Here is a 25,707-nt window from a genome sequence, read left to right on the forward strand (position 1 = left end):
CATACACTAATCAGTGTTAAAGGTGCCCTAGATTCAAAATTTGAATTTACCTCGGCATAGTTGAATAACAAGAGTTCAGTACATGGAAAAGACATACATTGAGTTTCAAACTCCATTGCTTTCTCTTTCTTATGTAAATCTCATTTGTTTAAAAGACTTCCGGAAAACATGCGAATCTCAACATAACACCGACTGTTACGTAACAGTCGGTGTGTACGCCCCCAATATTTGCATATGCCAGCCCATGTTCCCAACATTATGAAAGGCATTAGACAAGGGCAGCCAGTAACGTCTGGATCTGCACAGGTGAATCAACAGACTAGGTAAGCAAGAACAACAGCGAAAATGGCAGATGGCATATTTGTAAATTGTCTATCTAAATGTTTCGTTAGCATGTTGCTAATGTACTGTTAAATGTGGTTAAAGTTACCATCGTTTCTTACTGTATTCATGGAGACAAGAGCCGTCGCTATTTTCATTTTTAAACACTTGCAGTCTGTATAATTCATAAACACAACTTCATTCTTTATAAATCTCTCCAACAGTGTAGCATTAGCCGTTAGCCACGGAGCATAGCCTCAAACTCATAGAGAATCAAATGTAAACATCAAAATAAATACTTTACTCACATAATTCGAAGCATGCATACAGCATGCATGACGAACATCTTGTAAAGATCCATTTGAGGGTTATATTAGCTGTGTGAACTTTGTAAATGTGCTGTAATATAATAGAGAGCTCGTGTGGCAGGGAGCACGCGAATTAAAGGGGCGGCGCATTCAGGGGACACCTTAGACTTATATTACATCTTGTGAAAAAGCATTCTTGGGCACCTTTAATGAATCACAACTTAAATTTAGACGTCATCATCAAGTAAACTGACCTTTGATTGGTCCTCTTATTGTATGGCTGTGGCTGTCTTTTCAAAAGTTTGGAATCAATAAGATTTTTTTTTTTTAATAAATTAACTTTTTTTCAGCAAAGATGCATTAAATTGATCAAAAATTACAAATACTTTGTTACAATATACTTATTACACAAAAATATTAAGCAGCACAATTGCTTTCAACATTAATATAATAAGAAATGTTTCTTGAGCACCAAATCAGCATATTAGAATGCTTTCTGAAGGATCATGTGACACTGAAGAATGATGCTGAAAATTCAGGTTTGCTATCACAGGAATAGATTGCATTTATTGATCAGAAAACAGCTATTATAATTGTAATAATATTTCACAAAATTACAGTTTTTGCTGTATTTTTGATCAAATAAATGTAGCCTTGATGAGCATATAAGACCAACTTCAAAAACACACTTATATTGTGTGTGTTTCATCTGATATGTTCATCTGTTACAGGTGAATGCTGCTTGCCTTGAAGAGGTCACTCATGAAGATGCCGTGGCTGCCTTGAAAAACACCCCTGATGTCGTCTATTTAAAAGTGGCGAAACCTACTAGTGTCTTTATGAATGATAGTTACGTTCCTCCCGATGTCACCAGCTGTAAGTAAGCTTATCCTGAAACATATTGTATTCTTGTAGCTTTTTTTTTTATTATTATTATTTTTTTAGACAAAGTCTGTTACCTACATAGAAAATAACTGCATGGGGACATTATCAATATTGTCAGAGAGTGAACAGACTGGTGTCCCATGCTCACTTATGGCTTATATCTCACCTCAAAGCCGCTATAGACAGCACTTTCTAGTGATGGGGGCAGCAACTCGTGAGGACGGCCACTTAAATTGACTGTGCAAAGTGCTGAGTGATGGCAGTCGATAATGTAGCACCTTGGTGATGTTCCAGAGGCAGGCCAGATCCCCCAGCATTAGATCCTGAGAAAGGAAGCTGTCATTAGGGCTTAAAGGCATGAAGGACAAAAGCACATTTAATCATGAAGTACATCACGTGGCCAGCTCCCCCATCCGGCAAATACAGCATTAGTATATGTAGAAATGAGTGCATGTGCGTGTGCAAGTGTTGCAGAGGGAGTTTTAAAGCCGCGGAAGGATATCTGCACATGTAGACAACACCGTCTCGGTCATGTGAGTGCGCACAATGTTATTTTTCTCAGAAGGCGTAAACAGAACAATTTCATTAGTGATCCCATTTCATTATATCTGTCAGCCAGTCAGGCACTGAGTAGAGCTTTGACACGTGAAGGACTGTTTGATGAGAATTAAATAAATGGGTTGTCAATGTCTGCAGTTAGTAATTGCCCAGTGCGTACCCTTGACTTTATTACACTTTACATCTGACAAAGTGAAATAAGGACACATCTTTTACAGTACTGACATCAATTATGGAGATTTAAAAGGATTTTGTTTGCAGAAAAAGACATTTCTGCTATTATTTACACACCCTCATGTTGTTCCATTTACATTTATGCATTTGGCAGATGCTTCTTTCCAATATAATTACACTCAAGAGATACATTTAACAGTTTATGGATTCATTGGAAATCAAACTTATGACTTTGCTAGCAGCATTCTGTAGTGTTTAAGCTACAAAAATGCCTATGTTGTTAATTTGGCCATATGTATTGGTCATTTACAGTTTAATTCCACAAGTAATGAGTAATATTAATGAACAGCATGTACTTAGGGTTTGGGTTTGGGTTAGTTGCTTGTAATTATGCATACTGCAGTAAATACATGTAATAAGGAGACAAAAATAGAAAAGTTAACTAATCTTTTTGCTGTTGCTTTTCCATACAAGGACAGTTTATAGTGACCATAGTTCATAGTGACTTTTATGGTATTTTTTTGTAAATTTCTTTGTTTTAGAAAGTGTATGAGGCAATACGATAGCTTTGTTTGGGGAACAGCCTGAAATTTTGTTAATTATTCAATGCAGTCTTTACCAAAGCTCTAAAATATGCAGAAAACAATGTGTTGGTGCATTGCTCAAGATTTAATGTGATTTATGCCAAACGTTATCATGTGTTGTAACCAAATGGCCCACCTGAATATGTAAAATGGAGAATGAGATTTAACAAATTTCAGTCTGCTCCTCACACAAAGCTATTGTACAGTACAGTACTTCAGAAGAGTTGGAATACAGCGCACAAGTCACATGGACTGCTTTTATGGGTTCTTTTGGTCCTTTTTGGAGCTTGAAGAGATGTGGAACTCACTATTCATCAAAGAATCCTGAAAAAGATGCATCATGAAAATAATAAAAATATTAGGAAGCAGAACTGTTTTCAAAATTGATAATAATACTAAATGTTTCTTGAGCACCAAGTTAGCATATTAGAATGATTTTTGAAGGATCATGTGACACTGAAGACTGGAATGACATCTGAAAATTCTGCTTTGCCAACACAGGGATGAATTACATTTTTAAAGAGGTTAAAATAATAATAATAATAAAAAGTTATTTTAAATTGTAATAGTATTTCACAGTAGTATTGTTTGAACTGTATTTTTGATCAAATAAATGCAGCCCCGGTAAGCATAAGAGACTTTTTTCCTTCGAAAGCATCGTCATGAAATCAAAATTGACCCTATTTACTTTGTTAGCGCATATTACTAGTCTTGTGGTGAACAATTAATCTGTGCAAGTTAATACACAGAAAAAAATTTGTTTGTTGTGGTAATCTTTAATCAAAATCTGAAAAGTTTTGATTGGCGTTCCTTCTCTGATGACGTCAGTTCGATATAGTGCGTAAGAGAGGTCATGTACTAGAAAGAAGTTTGTGCTTAAAGCACAAAGGGAGTGATCAAATAAGATTCACAACATCCTTGCTAGGAGGACTTTACACACCAAGTTTTTCCAGCAATTTTAGTCTTCGGCAAGTCTGTACATGTAATTTTCCATATTAATACATATGACCGGTGCAATCATATTGAGATTCTGGGGTACTGTCCTCTTAGAACAATGTCAAATGAGTTTACATCATTACGCCAATAAAATCATATTTTTGTGTTTTGTATTTTCAGCCTATTCCCAGCACATGGAGAACCATATCAGCACCCAAAGCTATCTGAGTCAGCCATTAACCCCCGCCACCCCATCTCGGTACTCCCCTATCTCAAAAGGCATGCTGGGAGATGATGAGATCACAAGGTGAGCCTTTGCCCTCCCAATTTCTTTGTCCTCTTAATCATGACATCCTTTTGACATACTGTTACATTTGATGGCTTCTGGTCATCTGTGCAGTTCTCATTCTACTTTATGATTCCTTGCCCTTGCGAAGTGAAATGATCGTTTATTTCAAGTGAAAGTTAATACAGATCATGACTGGCTCTTAAACTGTTTCTATATAGTTGTATCCTTTCATCTCACTCGCTCTCATTTTTTTCCCCCTCTCATCACATCTTCGGCTGCTTTTTTTGTTTTCTGATGATTTGTGTCTCTGAAATTTGGAAGATAATGCTATATAAGTTTCATTACATGTAGCTTGGTGTGAAGACAGCTCCATAATTTTAGTGTAGATACTGTATGATGTTTAAAGAGAATAACATTTCTCTACACATAAGATAAGCCGCCCAAGGTTAATGGCATTTTTTTGACATATTTTATCTCTGCATAATGGTTCTGGCTTTTTATACCACAAAACAGACTATAAAATTCTACACTATGCACAACTACTTACATTAGTCTTAGATGAGTTAGTTGTTAGTATCTCCTCATTCAGCTGTTACTGCACTTATGAAAGGAAATCATATCAGGTTTTAGAGATTGTTCCCTTTATTTCCTGTTACTGAGGTACAAGAATTTTTATGACTACCCATATGATGAATATTGAGCACAAAAATGACTTCATTTAAACTTTGAAAATGAACAAACTTGCAAGTTCTAATTTGATTGGCTGACTGCTACACAATTTCCAGTAGTGGTGCACACATTTAACTGTCAGTCTAGTATAGTAGAAATCAAAATTCAGTTAAACCAGTGTGTGTGTGTGTGTGTGTGTGTGTGTGTGTGTGTGTGTGTGTGTGTGTGTGTGTGTGTGTGTGTGTGTGTGTGTGTGTGTGTGTGTGTGTGTGTGTGTGTGTGTGTTTCTGTAAACTGCTAGTAATAAATTTGGTGTCTGTACGACTTTTCTAAATGTTTTTTTTTGTAAGAAGTCTCTTTTGCCCACCAAGACTGCATTTATTTGATTAAAAATACAGAATAATAAATATACATTGTGAAATATTATTACATTGTAACTCTTTTCTACTATAATATATTTAAAAGTTTTATTTATTCCTGTGATGGCAAAGCTGAATTTTCACCAGCAGTTTCTCCAGTTGTCACATGATCACATTATACTTCAGAATTCATTCTAATATGCTGATTTTGATCTCAAGAAACATTTCATAATACAAAAGTCCTATAAATTCACAGTGAATAATGGGTTTTTGCCCATTACATAACTCTCTCATCATATCCATGTCTGAAGTGTAAACTAATTTTCTCACTTTTACAAAGGAAATATCCACAGTATAATGAAAGTTTTTAAATAATTTGTAAAATATTATAATAATTGAGTGCTGTTATTTACTCTGCGTGCTTATGTTATTTAGAGCAGTAGGTCTATTTGACTGCAAGCCTTTTGACTTTTCCATTTGTTCATGATTTACTGGATAAGGATTACGGATAAGGGTTTAAAAAAAAATAAAATAAATAAAAAATCACAATTTCTACCCAATAAAATATTTTACACCTTGGCATAACTAAACAAAAGTATATTCATTATAAAAATGCCCATAGAGTTATAAAATTGTATTCATTTTGCAGGTAAATCACATTTTTAAAAGTAGACTACATCATATATACTGTACAGATAGTGAGAACCCTGATTCTTCAAAGTATAAAATAAAAAAATAAAAAAAAATAAAAAAGGTGAAGTTGTTAAAATAAGAAATATCTTGATTTATAATTATTTTTAACTTATTTTAATGCTTGTTTTCCCTTATTTTCAGTCATTTTAAGTCATCTTGAGACCTCCTTGTGTTGTGGACCCCAGCCCCCTGGTTGAGAACCACTAATTTAGGGCGTTCACAAGGACACATGCATTAGGGACATATGGCAGATCACTCACAGTATTTGTTGGAGGTTTTAAATGTCCTCTGACGAGCCGTTAAAGATATCACTTCATTTAGGATAAAGCCTCTTTGCTGTGTCCTGCTGACTGTTCTTTGTCATTCACCTGATTTGTTTGCTCATTTCATAAGAGTTGTCGTCAGTATTATGAGAGCCGGCTCAGACTGTGCAGATGATCTTGGCCAGACCACCGTATATTTTGTCTGATAGAGAAAAGTAGATGCTTATCAAGGACACACACACACATACTGACTGGTGTGCTTTACCATATTTAATCCCCTTTAATCATGGGGATTTATTTCCCATTGGAAGAATTCATCAAATACGTCATATTGATGTTAAAAACAAACGTCGTAAGCTGGCGTCATATGACCAACCAATCTGTGAAGTCAACTTTGGCAAATCTGATAAGCTTTGAATTAAGACTTAATTCTACAGGATAGGTATAAAAATACACAGTATTATAACTGAAATTTATGTCAGTCAGTTGCTCTACTGAACCTTAGTTCTTAAAGAGTTTTAAAGGGCACCTATTATGCCCCTTTTTACAAGATGTAATATTGGTCTTGGGTGTCCCCAGAATGTATTTGTGAAGTTTCAGCACAAAATACCCCACAGTTAATTTATTATAACCATTTGAAAATGTCATTTTTGGGGCCTGTTTTAAAAAGAGCTGTTTTGGTGTGTACCACCTTAAATATAAATGAGCTGCATATCCCCGCCCTGCCTTTGGATGAGGGCGTAACTTGCATACCTATGGCAATAAACAGTCGGTAGAAGCAGAATGGCTGAGAGTGAGAGACCCGCTGTTTTGAATGGCATTCAGCCGTACATGTTTGAACCGGAATCAGACCCAGATGTTGAAGAGACTCCGGCAGAAGAAACACAATTGAGAATGGAGCCGGACGTCTCTGAATGGTTATTTGATACATTTATGTACTTAAAGAGTTTTAATCGCGTCCCCTTTGCAATTATGGATGTGCAACACACACACACACACACACACACACTGTGATAACGTTCGCGCAATTTTTTGAAACTACAAACACAAATACTGTGATAACGTTTGCTAAGTAAACATACACAGTTTTTAATACAATATCTTTAAAAAAATATATATATACGTGTGGATACACACTATACAAACAAGGTTTAAATTATATACACAGACATTCTACGACGACGACAACAACTTTAGACGCATTTGATATTGAATTGGCTGACATCGACTGAAATGACTATTTGCTCAAAAAACATTAAATACGCTTACTTCTTCTGGAGGTGACGTTGGATCGCGAACAGGCAACGATCCACACTTGAGGATTAACTTTGAAGCAAGACCTGCTTTGAATTGACCCTCGTTCTCAAAACAGTCAGTCAAAAAATTATTCGCGCAAACATAAACGTATTTTGGAATTTTGAGTGGCGCCTTTCCTTCGTAAATAAAATCCATCCACTGCGTTTTCAGTGGCTCTGATGTCGGAAGTAAGTGAAAACTACTATGTTCATTATTACATCCCACAACAGAACACTTATGTTTCTTAGGAGACATTACCGGCTGTCGTTGAAACAATGGAGGATGGTTGACAGATCACCGAGGGCGGGGTCTATGCCAAAACCAGATTGTCAATTAAACCACATGGGTGGGGCTTAGCGCAATTCTACGTCACAGTGAGAGCAATCTTAGAACAGGGCGTTCTGAGACAGTGCTTATGAATTATTGAGATTGTAAAAAAACCACTGGGTGGATTTTTCTCATTCTAGGGTGGTTTTGCTCACACACTGCCAACACACATTTATGGTCAAACACCATGTAAAAGTGAATTTTGCATAATAGGTGCCCTTTAAGGGTTAAAAGATATGTCTGTAGCCATGTTGAGTGAGGGTTTGTTTTGAAATCAAATGCTACAGAGCCAGTCATTTAAGACTGTGCTGCCATCTACAGACTCCTAGATGTACTCTCACATTTAATTCTCTTCTGCTTCACGGATATGCTGTCATTTCCAAACTAATATCTAATTTCTGCACTACTGGCACCAAAAATACTGGCTGAACACTCTTCTATTATGTCAGGCTCTCTGTTTGGCTGATCAGGATGATCAAATGCTTTGAAATCACCACAGTGTTTATACTTTTCAGGAAATCATCATACAAATGGCGTAATTATAGTAATAAATATAAATAAATAATTGTTCACATCACATTTGGGTACAATTTTGACTGCGGATAAAAAGTAAAAATGTGATGCACCTTTGCAAATTCTAAGAGCATCTATCTTGTGTAGTTTATATTTTGTTCACTAGAGGGAGATGTGGTCAAATGTATTGTATTTTTTTATTTTTCTGAGATGGCAAATAATTAAAGTAAGAGGATGTTGCTGTTCTATATACTTAAACAGCTTTATTGCAATTACTGAAAAACAATTTTTAATAGATTTAGATTTTTTTTCACCTCTTGGGTCGGTGTGTCTGTGCGTTTGTGTGTGTGTGTTTGTCAATTTTGTAAGTCAAAAAATATATTTGTAAGCATGCTTTCTAGAATCTCTCATTCAAATCAACTAATAAATGGTGGTTTTGTTTTTTAGGGAGCCTAGGAAAATAGTCTTGCATAGGGGCACCACAGGACTTGGCTTCAACATTGTAGGAGGAGAGGATGGAGAGGGAATCTTCATCTCCTTCATATTAGCAGGAGGGCCTGCAGACCTGTGTGGAGAATTGAGGAAAGGAGACCGTATCATCTCTGTAAGAACATCACATTATCAACAGATGTTGTTCATTGTCAATTGTGACCCTGGACCACAAAACCAGTCACAAGTCGCACAGGCACATTTGTAGCAATAGCCAACAATACATTGTATGGGTCAAAACTATCGATTTTTCTTTTATGCTAAAAATTATTAGGATATTAAGTAAAGATCATGTTCCATGAAGATATTTTTTAAATTTCCCACTGTAAATATATCAAAAATGTATTTTTGTGAGTGGATATGCATTGCTAAGGACTTAATTTGGACAACTTTAAAGGCGATTTTCTCAATATTTAGATTTTTTTGCATCCTCAGATTCCAGATTTTCAAATAGTTGTATCTCGGCCAAATATTGCTCTATCCTAACAAACCATACATCAATGCAAAGCTTATTTATTAATATATATATTTTTTTAAAAACCCTTATTACTGGTTTTGTGGTCCATAGTCACAATTATTTTTTAATCTTACTGAAACATTTTATGCATTGTAATTTCATGCTTTGGCATTATAAACATAACACTTTCAGTGAAACATTGATTTGAAAAAGTGATTTTTAGAATATCTTTGTATTTGGGTATCACAGCAGCATACACTTTACAGTAATAGTTATCCAGGTTTACAGTAGATTTTAAATTCTGGCATGGGTTTGGCATCAGTGTTTATTCGTGGCACACATCATTAATATTGTATGCGTGTTGCAGGTAAATGGGGTGGACCTCCGCAGTGCAACGCATGAACAGGCGGCTGCAGCACTGAAGAATGCTGGACAGACTGTCACCATCGTAGCTCAGTACAGACCTGAAGGTTGGTGGGCGCTTCCTCTCCCAATATTTTAGACATTATAGTTTCAAAAACTGACCAGTATGTTTCAATGCTTACAATAGCTTTCTTAAGCTTCCCATGTGGCTTGATTCCATTCAGAATTGGGCTACTGGGCCTTTACTTTGCTAATATGACAACTTTAATCTTTTTGTTTATTTCAACTGATTATATAAGCGTCAGTTGTGTTTTATTACACTACCACTAAATGTGCAGTTGATTCAGCCTAAACCTTGATTAACTTTCTTTTATACTAATTAATTTCCTCAGTCTGCCTCAGACTGGTGTTTCCCCAAATCTGCTGCCTTGGTTTTCCTATTTGCATACAGATTTTAGAATCAAACTCTAAATTGCTGAGCGTTTAGCCGAAGAGCTTGATTTGATGCAGCATGGCCTGAATACTACAAATGCTTATTTGTTCACAACTGGGCACAGCAGAAAGCCATTTCATGCATGGTGGACTGTGATTAATGGGAAGAGAGAGTCAAGTGGCAATGACACTGTGGATTTGATAGAAAACCTGTCATTTGTATGATCATGATAACGAAATCTGCTCCCATGAAGTAATCTTAGTTGTGAATTCTGGTGTCCACTGAATCATCAAATTAATTGTTGTTCTTTAAACCCAGCTGTACTGTGTATTTAAAGTCATCATGGAATGCCATTCGCATCCCATTTTACTTGCATAATCTGAAATGTTTAAATGCGAAACAGGTAATCGAACAAGAAAAAATGTTGGACGGGAATGTATTGGATGATGAAAATTGTCTTTTATTTATTTATTTATTTTTTGTTATTATTTTAATAATACCAAAAAATACTCTACTGCACCAATGGAGCCCCTAAAGGGACAAGGTGAAGGGAAAAAATATGAGATGGGTGGAAAAATTATTTGCAGATATTTTGCATTCCCTTTCGAAATTTTGCGTTTGCTTGCAAAAAGTTTTTGCGAAGGAATGCAAAGGTTTTGAGAGTGAACGCAAAGCTTCCCAGAGCAACACAAACATTTTGTGAGCAAAGGCAGTTTCATTTGCGAGAGAACGCAAAAGCATTGACTTATTTTTCCTCCAATCTCATATTTTTTCCCACCTTAGGGGATCATTACGGCACCAAATACACTACTGTTCAAAACTTTGGGGTTGGTAAGGTTTTTTTTTTTTTTTTTTTTTTTATGTTCACGAAATGCTGTATTTATTTTTTATTTTTTTTTATCAAATTGTGAAATATTACCATTTAAAATAACATTTTCCTATTTCAATATATATTACTTATTTTTTCTGTAATGGCAAAACTGAATTTGTGACTTCGGTCTTCGGTGTCACATGATCTTTCAGAAATCATTTGAATATGCTGAATTGGTCCTCAAGAAACATTTCTTGATGAATAAAAGTATTTTTTTAAAGGGGACATATCATGAAAATCTGACTTTTTCTGTGTTTAAGTGCTATAATCGGGTCCCCAGTGCATCTGCAAACCCAGAAAACGTGAAAAACGGCAACCCAGTAACTTTGTTTTGGCCGCCCTGATTTCACTCCCCTTGTGACGTAGGAAGGGGATCTTATAATATTACCGCCCCTAAATCTGCACGTTTCCACCCAAGGTGCCGTCATTTTGTTTTCGCAAGCGAAAATGGTGCACCAGTTCTAAGGCCATGGCAAAAGTCTGAGCAAAGCATGCTAACTGTTCTGTTGTTGGCTGCACAGATGAGCACAGAACACTATTTAGAGTCTCGTTAGCTTGGATAGCCTGCAAGTTGACCCTGGCAAGCTCGATTGCTAAAAAAAAAAAGGAGCGTTTCTGTCTGAGCGATATTTTGGAAAAAAATGTTAGACCATTCACAGCATTTGATAGCAATCATAAACGTTAGCCTGGTGTGTATGGCTCTGTTTGGCAAACAGGTATTCTATGTATAGTGGGTGTCCAGATGGGTTTTGCACAAAGATTAACATTAGCACATGCTAGTCGATGAGTTGAATCAACTCCATAGAAGCTGCATAAATTTATCCACTAACCATTCAGAAACATCCAGATTCATTCTAAAATGGTAATTTGGAGAGTATCTCCATCAGTGTCCGACTCTGGTTTGAACAATGTAAGGCTGAACACCGTTACTGACAATCGTCATTTTGGCTGCGTGAGATTCTCCAGCTTTGTTGTTGAGCAACCGAAGCGCAAGCCATTGAAGCTCTGCCCTCTTTTGGAAAGCGGGCTGGGCGCATCAGCTCATTTGCATTTAAAGGGACACACAAAAATGGCATGTTACACCCAAATAGGGGAAAATTTGACAAGCTATAATGATCTATTGGGTATTTTTAGCTGAAACTTCACAGACACATTCTGGGGACACCAGAGACTTATATTACATCTTGTAAAAGGGGCAAAATAGGTCCCCTTTAAAATAGAAATCTTATAGATTATGAGTGCACTATCCCTTTTGATCAATTTAACGTGCCCTTGTTGAATAAAAGTAACACATATATATATATATATATATATATATATATATATATATATATATATATATTTTTTTTTTTTTTTTTTTTTTATAAAAAATACTGACCCCAAAGTTTTGAAATAAAGTAAATTAGACCTTAAAATTCAACATGCACATGTAAGTGATCATGTGCCCAGTTCGCTGTATGATGTTGTGGTCGTGACTCAGAGCAGCTTGGCTTCTTCACCCCGAGGTTCATACTCCAGCCTGCCCATCCTTCGGCTCGGCAGGCCTGACTGCAGTGTTTATTAAAATACCAATGGGGTGGTGATGACCCTCAGAGCTTTGGCTGGAGATAGTTTGAGAGGGTCTAAATTAAGCTTCTAAACAGGTCTGTGTGTGTATGTGTGATCCGAGCTTCTTTCACACCCCTAGTGAGCATATGTGCGTTTATGTAGCATCTTCTCTGTTTGGTGAAAGCTGTTGTCTTAGCGTGGCTCCTGAGCCTGGCTTCCTGTCCTCGTCACGCTCCTCCGTTCATGGCCAGCACAGAGCAGCTCTGCCCTTCAGATTGGCTTTCTTTTGCAGCATGTTTAATCCGTAATAAATTGAAAAATTTTCATTTTAGGTTTTAGGCTACTTGTGACAGTATTTTCCAAATTTCTTTTATACTTTTGTTTAAATTCATTTAACATACTTTACAATTGAATTAATATTTCCATTTTCTATTACAGCAATTATGTTGGCTTGACAGTGTGCTGAAACATAGTACAAACAAGCTAGCAGCATGCTAAAACATGTAAGCAATATGCTACAAGGTGATAGCATTAAAACATGTTAGAAACATGTTAAAATATGCTAGAAAGATGCCGGTGACATGTTAAAATATGTGCTAATGCAAGCTAGCAACAAGTTAAAACATGCTAGACAGATGATAGTAACATACAAACACATTAACAGCGTATTAAAACATGTTAGCAATATGCTAACATGCTGGAAACAGGTTTTATTACCACAAATGTATATTTTCTTTATATATAAAAAAGTAATGTCTTATTCCTTCATTTTTGTTTTTGATTTAAAATATTACCTGGGCATTTTTTTTGACACATTTTGCGAGATTTACCCAAATATTTGTTTAAAATTTTCCATAGCGTAGTCTGTCGTCTCCTCCTTGATAGCTGCTGATGAGTCAGTGTTGCTTTCCATACAAAATCCGCACACCTACTGTCATCTTGTGTTACAACACGGGTGTCAGTTTGCATGGCTTTGGCTCTCAGTGCTACTTTCAGTTCAAATATAGATGTGGAAGGTTTCAATAATGCATAGTAATGTTGATATACTGTAATAGTGTTTTATATCCACATTTGGTCATTGATCATTGATTTTAAGAAACAATTTGCAACTCATTTTTGGGGCTTTTGTGAAGATACTGCATTGGATGTTACATGTTTATAGCTGTGACAGAGAAATGACCGACCTCCACGTGAATCTGTTTGTTATCCAAGAAAAACATCTCATCAACATGCTCTTCTGCCCAGTATTCAGTCGTCAAGCTGGAGATTGGTCATGCCCAATGAGGCGGCCACAGGTGCGAGCACGGTTCAGGCAGCTCCCTGTGGGGAGAATGAGCTGAGATTAAATCCAACTCCCTCTGCTCTCCATATGCAGTGTGTGACAACATGCATAATAAAGCATCGGAAAGCACAGATGCAGCACTCGCTTTGACCAATGACTGCTGAAGAGCTGCTGAGGGAGGACCTTGTAAACTCTCCAGGGCTTCTCATAGTGAATTTGTCTGTGCTACATGGTGTTTTTCATTAAGTGCGATAACCAGAGGATGCGTCAGATATCTAACTATAGAACAGATGTTGTGGTGTAATGATTTAACTGAGATGCAGTCATTCCAGAGCCTCCATCTTGACATGAGAAACAAATGCCATTAAACGTACACTGATAGTGGTGTTTGGATAGGAAATGAAACCCCTCAGGGCCTGACTGCTTTGATCAGAGGGATTTAACGGCTCTGAGGATCTGTGCTGGAGCTTAAAGACATCAGTGTCTGACACACACACAGCTGGGCTAAGCACAAGTCCCGCTTCAGTGACATGCCCTCCAGTTATTTACAGAATTAAAGAGAAATTTACCCATTTCACTTACCTCAACTGAATCAGATGCTTTGTACTCTTAATAGGACCGCAGTCAATGAAAGCAGTGCTCGACTAGGATATTTCCGATCGTATAGGAAGGTGCGATTGCATGTGTGTTGGCATGTCTTCTTATTATAAGCAACTTTGGGCTTGTTGCCCCATTGCAAAATAAAATGTGACCAACCACCGATAACAGCTGTCAAATATCACCATCTACTGTTTGAGCCACACTTTATATGTCATTAATAATCACCATTGTTTATTTACATGATTCTGCCTTTCTAAGCCACTCCCTCTACCTCATTTATGTGGAAATGTGCATTTTTTTTATAAATAAATTACATAATAATAATAATATGCTTATCATAAAAAATGTTTATAATAATTGTTAATTATAATTATAATAGTTTATAGATAGATGTATATAACAATTATTTATTTTTTAAAAATGATAAATAATAATAATAATACATTATATAATTATACATTTAATAATTGAAATAATAAAATGATGATTATTATTATTATTATTATTATTATTAATGTGTAGTTTTTTTATATATATATAGATAGCTGATTGCATATGTATTATGTAACATTTTTGTAAAATTGATTATTGAGCTACAACATTTATTGAATTGCTTAATCAATGTTTTATACAAGTTTATGTTGAAATACTGTAAATATGTTTTCCCCAGAATAATGGAAAGTCCTGAAGGTGCTTATTTAAGCATATTTTGGGATTGTTTTGTCAGACCAAGTTGCTTGCTTTTCTTGCAAGATCTGGCAACACTGTAATACTTAGATGGCATGTATAGCAGCAGCGTTGAGGTTTTACTGTGCTTGTGTCAAAAATGAGTTAAGCTTCTTTTAATGCCTTAAGGAGATGACTAAAGTATTAGTCAATGTTATGTATAAACTGAGAGTGCTTTAGCCACATACATTAGCGCCGCATACAGACTACAACGATGAACTCGGTCAGATTAACGAAGACTAAATCTTCTCTCGCACCTTGTTAAAATTCTCATATTCATGAGATCCAGGCTGTCTAACTTTGATTTGATGACACAGAAATTTTGTGACTTTGTGAATGTGTTTTTTTTTTTTTTCTCTCTCTCAGATATATTCAAGTCTGATACAGCATGTGGCGCTTTTGAGAATCAACTACCCCAGTAGTTTGCTGATACTCTTCATTAAGGAAGCACAATATCTGTACCATTGGTTATTGGTGGATGTTGGATATTTATGTTAATTGTCCCAATTTTTTTACATTCTCCTTATCTTTGCCTTCATCTAACACTCACTTAAAGTTAATCTTATGAACACTAATAATTTAATAACACTGTAAAAAGTAATCTTTAGCAATTATCCAAATAAATATCAATATTTATACATAAGTTCACTTAAAGCATTTAAGTGGATTATTTTTAATGTATTTACTGTACACCACATAGAATTTTAATATTGTCCATTTATTGATTAATAGACATAAAATGAAAATTATTACATGCATATCGGCATCACTAATCCAATTGCTCGTACTGAGGAAGTATTAATCTTTGGAGCTAACTTGTGCTGTACCATTTGTCCTATGGACATTAATGATACCTCAAATCTTGCTTTAATTTAGCTTTGACTATTGTGCCTTAATGCCATTTCTAAATATAAAAGCTCCTAATGATTATTCATCCAACGTTCATTCTTTTGAAATATGACTCAAAACATATTATTTCCTCTCTGCCTTCCTCCTTTTTGAGCTTTCTGAAAGCCCCTTAATTGTTTTGTTTGACACAGAATTGTTTGACACATAATTTGTGACGATAACATTCTGAATTCTTGATAACATGAAAGCCTTTCAGTGTTCTACGGCAGCACATGCATCATTACTCTCATTAAACTAATCATTCAAAACCAATGTAATCCTAAGAGAACTAGAGTTTTGTTTCCTGTTGTTTCGTCTGCATGGACTCAGAGAGCAGTCTTCTCCAGTCTTCATTATGAATGACTTTGCACTTCTATTATATTTAATTATAAACTTTTGTTCATCACCAGAGACTTGCACACATCCATTATCTCTCACCGTCTTATGTTTATCTACCAAGGGAAGATGAGAATGCAGAGAGAATACATGACAGAGAGATCATTTATTGAAAATAATTTAATGTTTTATAGTACTTATGAAATATCCATATTTGCGTGACAGATCGCTGTAGCGCTTCAGTTCAAGCAGAGCACAAGTGAACCGACCATCTCTTCTGCTTTACTAACTACAACACAAAGTAAACGTGAATGAACATCTGAAGGTATGTTGAAAGATACAGTACAACTTAAAGAAATCCATATCATGTCACATGTATTCGCTCCATCAGTGTTTCAACCGCGGAAAGGCGTCAATAAAACGGCTTGTAAAAATGTCACATTTACCTCAGAAAAGCCGTTCAATGTACAAAAACTCATTAGTCAGCTACAGAAATTAACTTAGAGAGGAGCATTTTGTGAAATAAATGCACTATAGGCTATTGCAGTGTATTTGTACTTAACGTGCTTCAATATTGAATGTATAAATCTGTTTTATGACAGCCACCATTTAAATGTTTAGGCCTACTTAAAAAAAACACAAAAAAAAAACAAGCAGAAACATAATTGTGAATAAAAAATGTTTTATAATGCTATTATAAAAACTTGTGGAATTTATATGTAAGTAGCTTACAAATCAATTAATTTAACCTTTAATATTATAATGATGTACCAACTGTGGTTTTCTGTATAGTTTACAGCATTAGTTAAAGGTGCCCTAGATTCAGAAATTGAATTTACCTTGGCATAGTTGAATAACAAGAGTTCAGTACATGAAAAAGACATACAGTGAGTCTCAAACCCCATTGTTTCCTCCTCCTTATATAAATCTCATTTGTTTAAACGACCTCCAAAGAACAGGCGAATCTCAACATAACACCGACTGTTACGTAACAGTCGGGGTGTACGCCCCAATATTTGCATAATGCCAGCCCATGTTCCCAACATTATGAAAGGGATTACACAAGGGTAGCCAGTTAACGTCTGGAGCTGCACACAGCTGAATCATCAGACTAGGTAAGCAAGCAAGAACAACAGCGAAAAATGTCAGATGGAGCAATAATAACTGACATATGATCCATGATATCTTGATATTTTTACTGATATTTGTAAATTGTCTTTCTAAATGTTTCGTTAGCATGTTGTTAATGTACTGTTAAATGTGGTTAAAGTTACCATCATTTCTTACTGTATTCACGGAGACAAGAGTCGTCGCTATTTTCATTTTTTAAACACTTGCAGTCTGTATAATGCATAAACACAACTTCATTCTTTATAAATCTCTCCAACAGTGTAGCATTAGCCGTTAGCCATGGAGGACAGCCTCAAATTCACTCAGAATAAAACTTTAACATCCAAATAAATACTTTACTCACATAATTCGAAGCATGCATACAGCATGCATGACGAACATCTTGTAAAGATCCATTTGAGGGTTATATTAGCTGTGTGAACTTTGTAAATGCACTGTAATATAGTCGACAGCTGGTGTGGCAGGGAGCACGCGATTTAAGGGGGCGGCGCCGAGTGTAAATCAGTGCATTGTTAATGATGCCCCAAAATAGGCAGTTAAAAAAATGAATTTAAAAAAATCTATGGGGTATTTTGAGCTGAAACTTCACAGACACATTCAGGAGACACCTTAGACTTATGTTACATCTTGTGAAAAAGCATTCTTGGGCACCTTTAAGATATTTTTGTTCTTTGAGGGAATTTGCCATGTACTGTACCTGATAGGCCTCAAATTAATCAATATTGAATTGAAGGTAATCAAATCGCAAGCTTCTGAATCAAAATCAAATCCAACTGTGAAATTTGTTTGTGTCCAGCCCTAGTGTCAATAATATACATATATAATTATTATTATTATTATTTTTTTTTTAAGCAAATGTTTCCAGTTATCTTCTTGTCAGAATGCACAAGAATGCTTTGTTTACACGTTAAAATCACAAACATTTTCTCATGAAACACTGGCAATTTATTATGAAATATTCCAGGTCTTTATCAAAATGTTTAAAATGTTTCACACAAAAGCATTTGTGAATATTTTTTCCCACTGTCCTCAATATTACATTCCATCATGTTAGTATTTTGTATCATTTTAAGAAAAACAGTTCCTCAATGACATCAGCCTTCAGGAAGTGACATCAATTTTGGTGAGAAAACAGTAGTAATATCAGTAATGGATTTGATGATGTGATGTGATGTAGTGTGATATTAGTTGGTTTGTCTCTGTCATTCCACCTAAAACATAGTAAATAAAACATCACAATGAACTTCATGTTGACACCTCATGTAAGCTACAGTAACATTAACCACAGCTCTTTATTACCATCCTGTTAGGTTCCTTACTGCTAATTTTCTTGCTGTTTTGTAAATACATTTTAAATAATAAAGGTCAAAGGCATAGTTCACCCCCCCCCCCAAAAAAAATTCTGTCGTTTACTCACCCTCATGTCGTTCCGAATCTATATGACTTTCTTTCTTATGTGGAAGAAGATTCTGATTCTGTTCCACAGAATAAAGAAAGTAATACAGGTTTGGAACAACTTGATGGTGAGTAAATGATAACAGAATTTTCATTTTAAGGTGAACTATTACTTTTATAGCATATGTTTCACCAGATCATATATATTTATAGAAATACCCAAGTACAACACCATCATTTTACAAAAGTTACTGCATAACAGGAATGCCCTTGTGTATTGTTTTGTGATTCTTAACCTGCCTAAATCCTTTTCCCAAATGAATCCTGTGGATTAGCAACATGTTCAGCCACGTGTACTGTGCGTGCACTCGGGCAAAATTTGCTATAACCCAACAGATCCTCTGAACCCACATGCTTGTACCAAACCTCCATTGCTGACAAATATCATCCCATGCCTCAGTGCTCTTTTAGATCTTCTTTTGTTAGTTCACTCTGACTCTCTGTTCATATTTACTTCCTTTGTTTTGCTTGGTGAAATGAAGGCGTTGTCTTTCGCTAAACAAGCCAACATGGGTTAGGGCTGTGACTTCAACAGAAAGAGAGATCAAGCGAGAGAGAGAAAGAGAGGGAGGGATGAGTGAGCAATTCAAGCACTGTTTAGTCCATTAGCATCTGTTATGTGGCTGTGCTGTAGGTGCTCAGAGAGGCTTTGCGTGGAAGCGTCCAACTAAGGCAAGTTACACGCATACACGCACTCAAACGCTCATTCGCGCACTGGGAGAGCAGCTGTGTGTGATTTGGGAGCTGTCCTTCAGCACCACAACACAATTGAATTCACATGGAGGGGTAGAGACAGACACGAAGAAAACCGCTCCGCAAACTCTTTCGCTCTCTTTAGACTCCTGCACGGCTCTGAGAAAAGAGTCTGTAAGTATGCTGATTTACTTTTTACCAATTTGAATGCTAATTTGTAGTGAGATGGTGTTAAATTATTCTGTGAAGTATTTTCTTGTTCATTTTTGTTTTTTGAATGATTCTTTTATATGTGTAGCATACTATAATAGTTGTATTTTGTTTTGTTTTTATGAAGGAGTTTTAACAGACTTGATTAAAAGTATGTTATGTAGTTTTTGTTTTTTCTTCTCATATTTCATTGACTTACTTTTTTCTTCATTGAAACCTGTCATGAGCTCTTTATCAAGACCCTTTTGTTCGTGCAAATTATAATGTCAACATATCGCTCGTGTCCTATAGCTTGAATGTCTTTCTTACGTCCTCTGAGGTCAAACATAGGGGAAAAAGCAGGAGCGCTATGCGAGTTAAACCACTGAATAATTCATGAAGATTTTCACTGTTTCAGTCTAGCGTGAGCAAACTCTCCTCATGCGGTTGGAGTCCTGGGAATGGATGATGAATTCACCAGATCTATTTTATTAAATAAGATTTCCCAAACATATTACACTATATCCGTCCTCTCTACCACTTTACGGCTTGCACAGCTGCGCATATGTTGATACATCTGTCTGCTCTTTAGTTTGCTTGTGTTTGTAATGCTCACACTTGACTAACCTCAAACAGAGATCTAAACCACACATCTTTCTGACTTTTCTTCCACATCTCCATCAATATTACCGATCCACCCTGAGGGTGTAGGTGTTTGAGGTGTTTTTCCTTGTTTATCTCTTCTCAGCAGGACAGCATGTGTAATGTACTTCTCTGTGTTTCCAACAGAGTACAGTCGATTTGAAGCCAAAATCCATGATCTACGGGAGCAGATGATGAACAGCAGTATTAGTTCAGGCTCCGGCTCCTTGCGGACTAGTCAGAAGAGGACCTTGTATGTCAGGTGAGCTCCCTCTAATCACCACGAGTTACATTTGATCTTCCAAACATGCTTAGATCCTTAATCTTGGAGATCAACGCAGGACTGTCACACTTCTGCAAAAAACAACTTTATTTTAACTACAGTATGTAGTACATCCAATTTTACTGGATTTTGTTTGCTTTAAATATTATATTATATTATATTATATTATATTATATTATATTATATTATATTATATTATATTATATTATATTATATTATATTATATTATATTATATTATATTATATTATATATTAACTTTATTTTAACTACAGTATGTAGTACATCCAATTTTACTGGATTTTGTTTGCTTTAAATATATTATATTATATTATATTATATTATATTATATTATATTATATATATATTATATTATATTATATTATATATTAACTTTATTTTAACTACAGTATGTAGTACATCCAATTTTACTGGATTTTGTTTGCTTTAAATATATTATATTATATTACATTACATTACATTACATTACATTACATATTAACTTTATTTTAACTACAGTATGTAGTACATCCAATTTTACTGGATTTTGCTTGCTTTAAATATATTATATTATATTATAATACATTACATTACATTACATTACATTACATTACATTACATTACATTACATTATATTATATTATATTATATTATATTATATTATATTATATTATATTATATTATATTATATTATATTATATTATATTATATTATATTATATTATATTATATTATATTATATTATATTATATTACCTTATATTACCTTATATTATATATTAACTTTATTTTAACTACAGTATGTAGTACATCCAATTTTACTGGATTTTGTTTGCTTTAAATACATTACATTACATTATATTATATTATATTATATTATATTATATTATATTATATTATATTATATTATATTATATTATATTATATTATATTATATTATATTATAAATATTATTAAATATGTATTAAAATCTGTAATATTTTGTTGAAATGTTTAATATATTTAAAAAATAATATATTTATATAAATATATTATAATATTTATTATTATATTTACATCTAAAATATAATCTGGGATTCAAAATTGGATTTCCAATATTGTGAAATAAATAAATAAATAAATAATATATATATATATATATATATATATATATATATATATATATATATATATATATATATATATATATATATATATATATATATATATATATATATATATAAATTAAATGCTTTTCACACCAAAAATTGCTGATCATATAATGTGTGATTGTTGAAAAAAAAAAAAAAAACAGGAAAAAAAACAATACATTAAAAAAAAGAGTTAAATCAGTTAAAAACTGATCACCTTATGGCTTTCATTAATATTTGACCAGCCTATTTTTTCCATGTACATTGTTCTGTCTGCCGATTGCGTCACAGACGGCCCCTTATGTGAACGTGTCATTCTCTGAAGTGTGCCCTTTTTTTGTTGCTCTGAGAACATTCAGGCCAGTGGTTACACAGTAGATTGAATCACATCATTTCAGGCAGTAACACTGAGGCGAGGCATGAAGGGCTCTGTACTGATTGAGAGTTTGCCATGTTTTTGGAGCCATTGTCAATCATTTCACCTTCCTGTGTTCATCTCTCCTAGCCTAGCCCGTCGGTAACAGTTAGATGAAAAGAGATAGATGATTGTAATGTAAAAATACTGCTGAATTTTTCTTCTTATGTGGCCTTTGTTTAAATATATTCCTAAGCTCTCAGGTTGCTATTCTTATGTTTTAATGAGAATAGCTTTGACGTTTTGAGGATTCGAAAGCCCCCTGGGCTCTGGATTCTCTACACACGCTTGCAGTATTCACTGATTTAAAATTGTATGTGATTTTTCAGCTGTGTCACATTTAGCTCAACCCATATGCGCATGTTGTCCCTGCATATATTTATGTATGCTTTTTTAGCAATAGTACAGTGAAACTAAGGGTTAGTTCACACAAAAATGAAAATTCTGTGATTTTATTTCTCATGTCGTTCTACATCCGTAAGACCTTCGTTCATCTTCGGAACACAAATCAAGGTATTTTTGATGAAATCAGAGAGGTATGATTCATCCATAGACAGCAATATTATCATCACTTTCAAGGTCCAGAAAGGTAGTAAAGACATTTTTAAAACAGTCAACGTGACTGCAGTGGTTCAACCTTAATTTTATGAAGTGAAGAGAATACTTTTTGCGCGCAAAACCAAAACAAAAATAACGACTTTATTCAACAATCTCTTCTCTTCCCTGTCATTATCCCAGTAAGCACAGTAAAGGCTTCTGTGTTTACGTCCGAATGCCGGCTCAGTATTGGCCAAAGCTGCACACGTGAGAAGCTCAACGCATGCGTGTGATGCTGACGCAGAAGCCGGCCAATAATGAGTCGGCATTCTGACACAGAACACGGAAGTATACACAAAAAGTATTCTCGTCGCTTCATAAAATTAAGGTTGAACCACTGTAGTCACTTCGAAATTAAGGTATCAAAAATATCTTAATTTGTGTTTCGAAGATGAACTGAATTTTCATTTTTGGGTGAACTAACCCTTTAACTGACAGGAAATCTAAGCTAAATTGAATTGAAGGACATACTGTAGAACATAGTAAATAGATATAATGAATGATTAATGGAACAAATGGTGATGGAAATGAAGAGTATATTTGTTGTGTCTCTGTCATGTGAAGCGCTGAAGGGCATGTTGGAGTGAGGCTGTTTGCTCAAGTTTGGTTTATTGCAAACTTTTGCATTATAGGATGAAGTTTGTTGTTGTTTCTAAAAGATTTCTACTAACTGTTGTGGCCATGTCAACTTAACTTGCTGTGACAGATGTTTAAAATCACGCAAGGATGCCAGTAGAACTGCAGTCATATTTGGCTTATATTCCCTGCAGCATGTCTGCAAACCACAGCATTTTTATGGCACAAAGTCAAGGTTCACTAGGACACCAGTGACATAGAGCCACTTACCTTTTTGACTTACCACTTTTCTTTTTCTTGTGCTATGTATAGGCCTTTTTCGTGACTCAATATAAGACATTAATCAGTGATATTTTCTACTCATACTAGTAAATACATTTAAACAGGTTTAATTGTCCCACTGGCTGTCATATCACAAATTTAATTTTGAACCTTTCTGAAAGGAAAATCAGTTTTATGATATGATATATGATCTGATCTGATATTCCATTAAAACCATATATCTACACAGATTGAGCTTTTAATCTGCGTTCCACAGGCTCTGCTATAATGACTTAAGGTCTCTGCTTCAACTGTACAAGGATACAAATGTCGCCTAATACACCTCTAAGCAGATTAAGGCCACACAGAATTTATCTGCATCATTTGCTGAAGAGTTAAAGGGGAGTTCTTCATGTGCTTTTGAGGGTTAAAGAGGGCTTTGGTGTCTGTATGTTCCTTAAAGCCCCATAAGCTTCTCACATGCCCTGGCTTCCTCCTGGAAGTGCTTCATTATTGATGAGGAAACAGATAAGCTAGTCAAGAGCTTGGACGGCTAGTTACTTCAGCTCCAGTTCTCTTAAATGCACATGCACACATGCACAGAACAGCAGTGGCCTACTTAACATCTCAGAAAAAAATGTCTGTGGGCAAATTAGTTAGGAAGACTGGCTTTTTAGAATTGTGGTTTCCATATCTTTATGGTTGCTTAAAATTCATAGAGTGTGTGTTCATAGTCTGGAGGCTTTTCTTGCTGTTGTATCGGTATGATTTATTCTACACTTTTAATGTTAGAAAAGGTTTCATTCCAAAAATCATAATTTTGTTTGGCATGCCCCATTTTTATCCTTCTCTCTGACCTTTAAAACAAAGGCTGCTACTACATCTCTAAAGCTGAAGTGTTTTTTTTTTTTTTTTTTTATGTTAAATACATTTTCATATTCCAGCGTAATTTTCAGAGACTAGTGCTAACTGTGCCTGAAATGTGTCAACTCTTCTGGCTTTATAAAAACATTGCTATGTTTGTTTGAATATCCTGACCATTCAAATACAATGGCATTGGCTCAACCAATAGCATGCGTTTTTGACACAGACTATCTGTTTGTCCAACCAATGGAAGATGGGAGGGAGTGTTTGAGAATCAAAAACATATTCAATTTATACAAAAATTATGAGTATTCTTCTGGAAATGTCATGTTTGTGTCAAGACTAAAATTAAACAATTCTTACTACATTCTTACTCCTTTAGAGCCCTGTTTGATTATGACATAACAAAAGACTCGGGCCTGCCCAGTCAGGGGCTGAACTTCCGCTTCGGCGACATCCTACACGTCCTGAATGCCTCGGACGAGGAGTGGTGGCAGGCGCGGCATGTGACTCCAGATGGCGAGATGGAGGAGATGGGCGTCATTCCCAGCAAGAAGAGGTAGGCTATGCCCCCATGCATTCCAGAACATACTGTACTGTAGATAGATAGCTCAGTTAACCCTCTTTACCATGATTAAAACAATTTGTGCATTTAATGCCACATTACCCACAGCTCATCATTCTTTTATAATTTATTCCGTTTCAGTTCACTGCCATTCTTCATTTTGGTTTAGTTATCACTCATTGTGCATAGTAAGTGTTAATAATGAGGAATAAGCACAGTGGCATCCAGGACTTCATATCATATTTGAGACTATATATACATAACTGACAGCTGAAGCAAATGTATCTGCTCTTAAGTCTACTCTCTTTGTGATGAGGCTTTTAACGTGACTCAGCAGCTGGAGATTGAAAACTATGTGGGCATTTCTTCAATCATGAGCATTTTTATGCCCTAGGGGTTTCAATTTTTATTAAAACTAACAGATTTTATTGTTTTTTTTTTTGTCATCCTAAGATCCCGTTAAATCCTTTTTTGCTACTTGTAATGCTTTTTTTGTGTGTAGATTTAGCTTTACCCTTGTTGCAGACCCAGACTTTCAACAAAGATTCAAATAATCATAAACACTTTCAATATTTTTTGTGTGATAATGATAAATTAAAATAATACAAATTACAGTGGCCCTTCAGTCGTGGTGTCATTTCTACCACAACCAACAATGTTGACCCACAATTAAGTTTTATCAAAACTTAGTGTGTAGATTTGTGAAGAAAATAATGCTGAATTATACAAAATGTGACAATAT

At 35.0% G+C, this 25,707-nt stretch overlaps 1 protein-coding gene across 25 annotated transcripts in view; it reads left to right on the forward strand.

The window, feature by feature from the left end:
* Positions 1–25,707, forward strand: part of dlg1a (discs large MAGUK scaffold protein 1a) — a 144,193-nt gene that overhangs the window by 100,420 nt on the left and 18,066 nt on the right. For 24 of the 25 annotated variants that reach the window (XM_048199786.1, XM_048199787.1, XM_048199793.1 and 21 more), the window contains 6 exons: positions 1,361–1,505; positions 3,947–4,073; positions 8,623–8,779; positions 9,489–9,591; positions 20,426–20,540; positions 24,783–24,959. In XM_048199786.1, the coding sequence (XP_048055743.1) occupies positions 1,361–1,505; positions 3,947–4,073; positions 8,623–8,779; positions 9,489–9,591; positions 20,426–20,540; positions 24,783–24,959 (824 nt within the window). Of the gene's footprint in view, positions 1–1,360; positions 1,506–3,946; positions 4,074–8,622; positions 8,780–9,488; positions 9,592–19,331; positions 19,622–20,425; positions 20,541–24,782; positions 24,960–25,707 lie in introns of those variants that run through there. The other variant, XM_048199809.1, reaches the window with a different exon arrangement.

The sequence above is a fragment of the Megalobrama amblycephala genome, linkage group LG8, assembly GCF_018812025.1.
Source record: "Megalobrama amblycephala isolate DHTTF-2021 linkage group LG8, ASM1881202v1, whole genome shotgun sequence".
Taxonomy (NCBI): Eukaryota; Metazoa; Chordata; class Actinopteri; order Cypriniformes; family Xenocyprididae; genus Megalobrama; species Megalobrama amblycephala.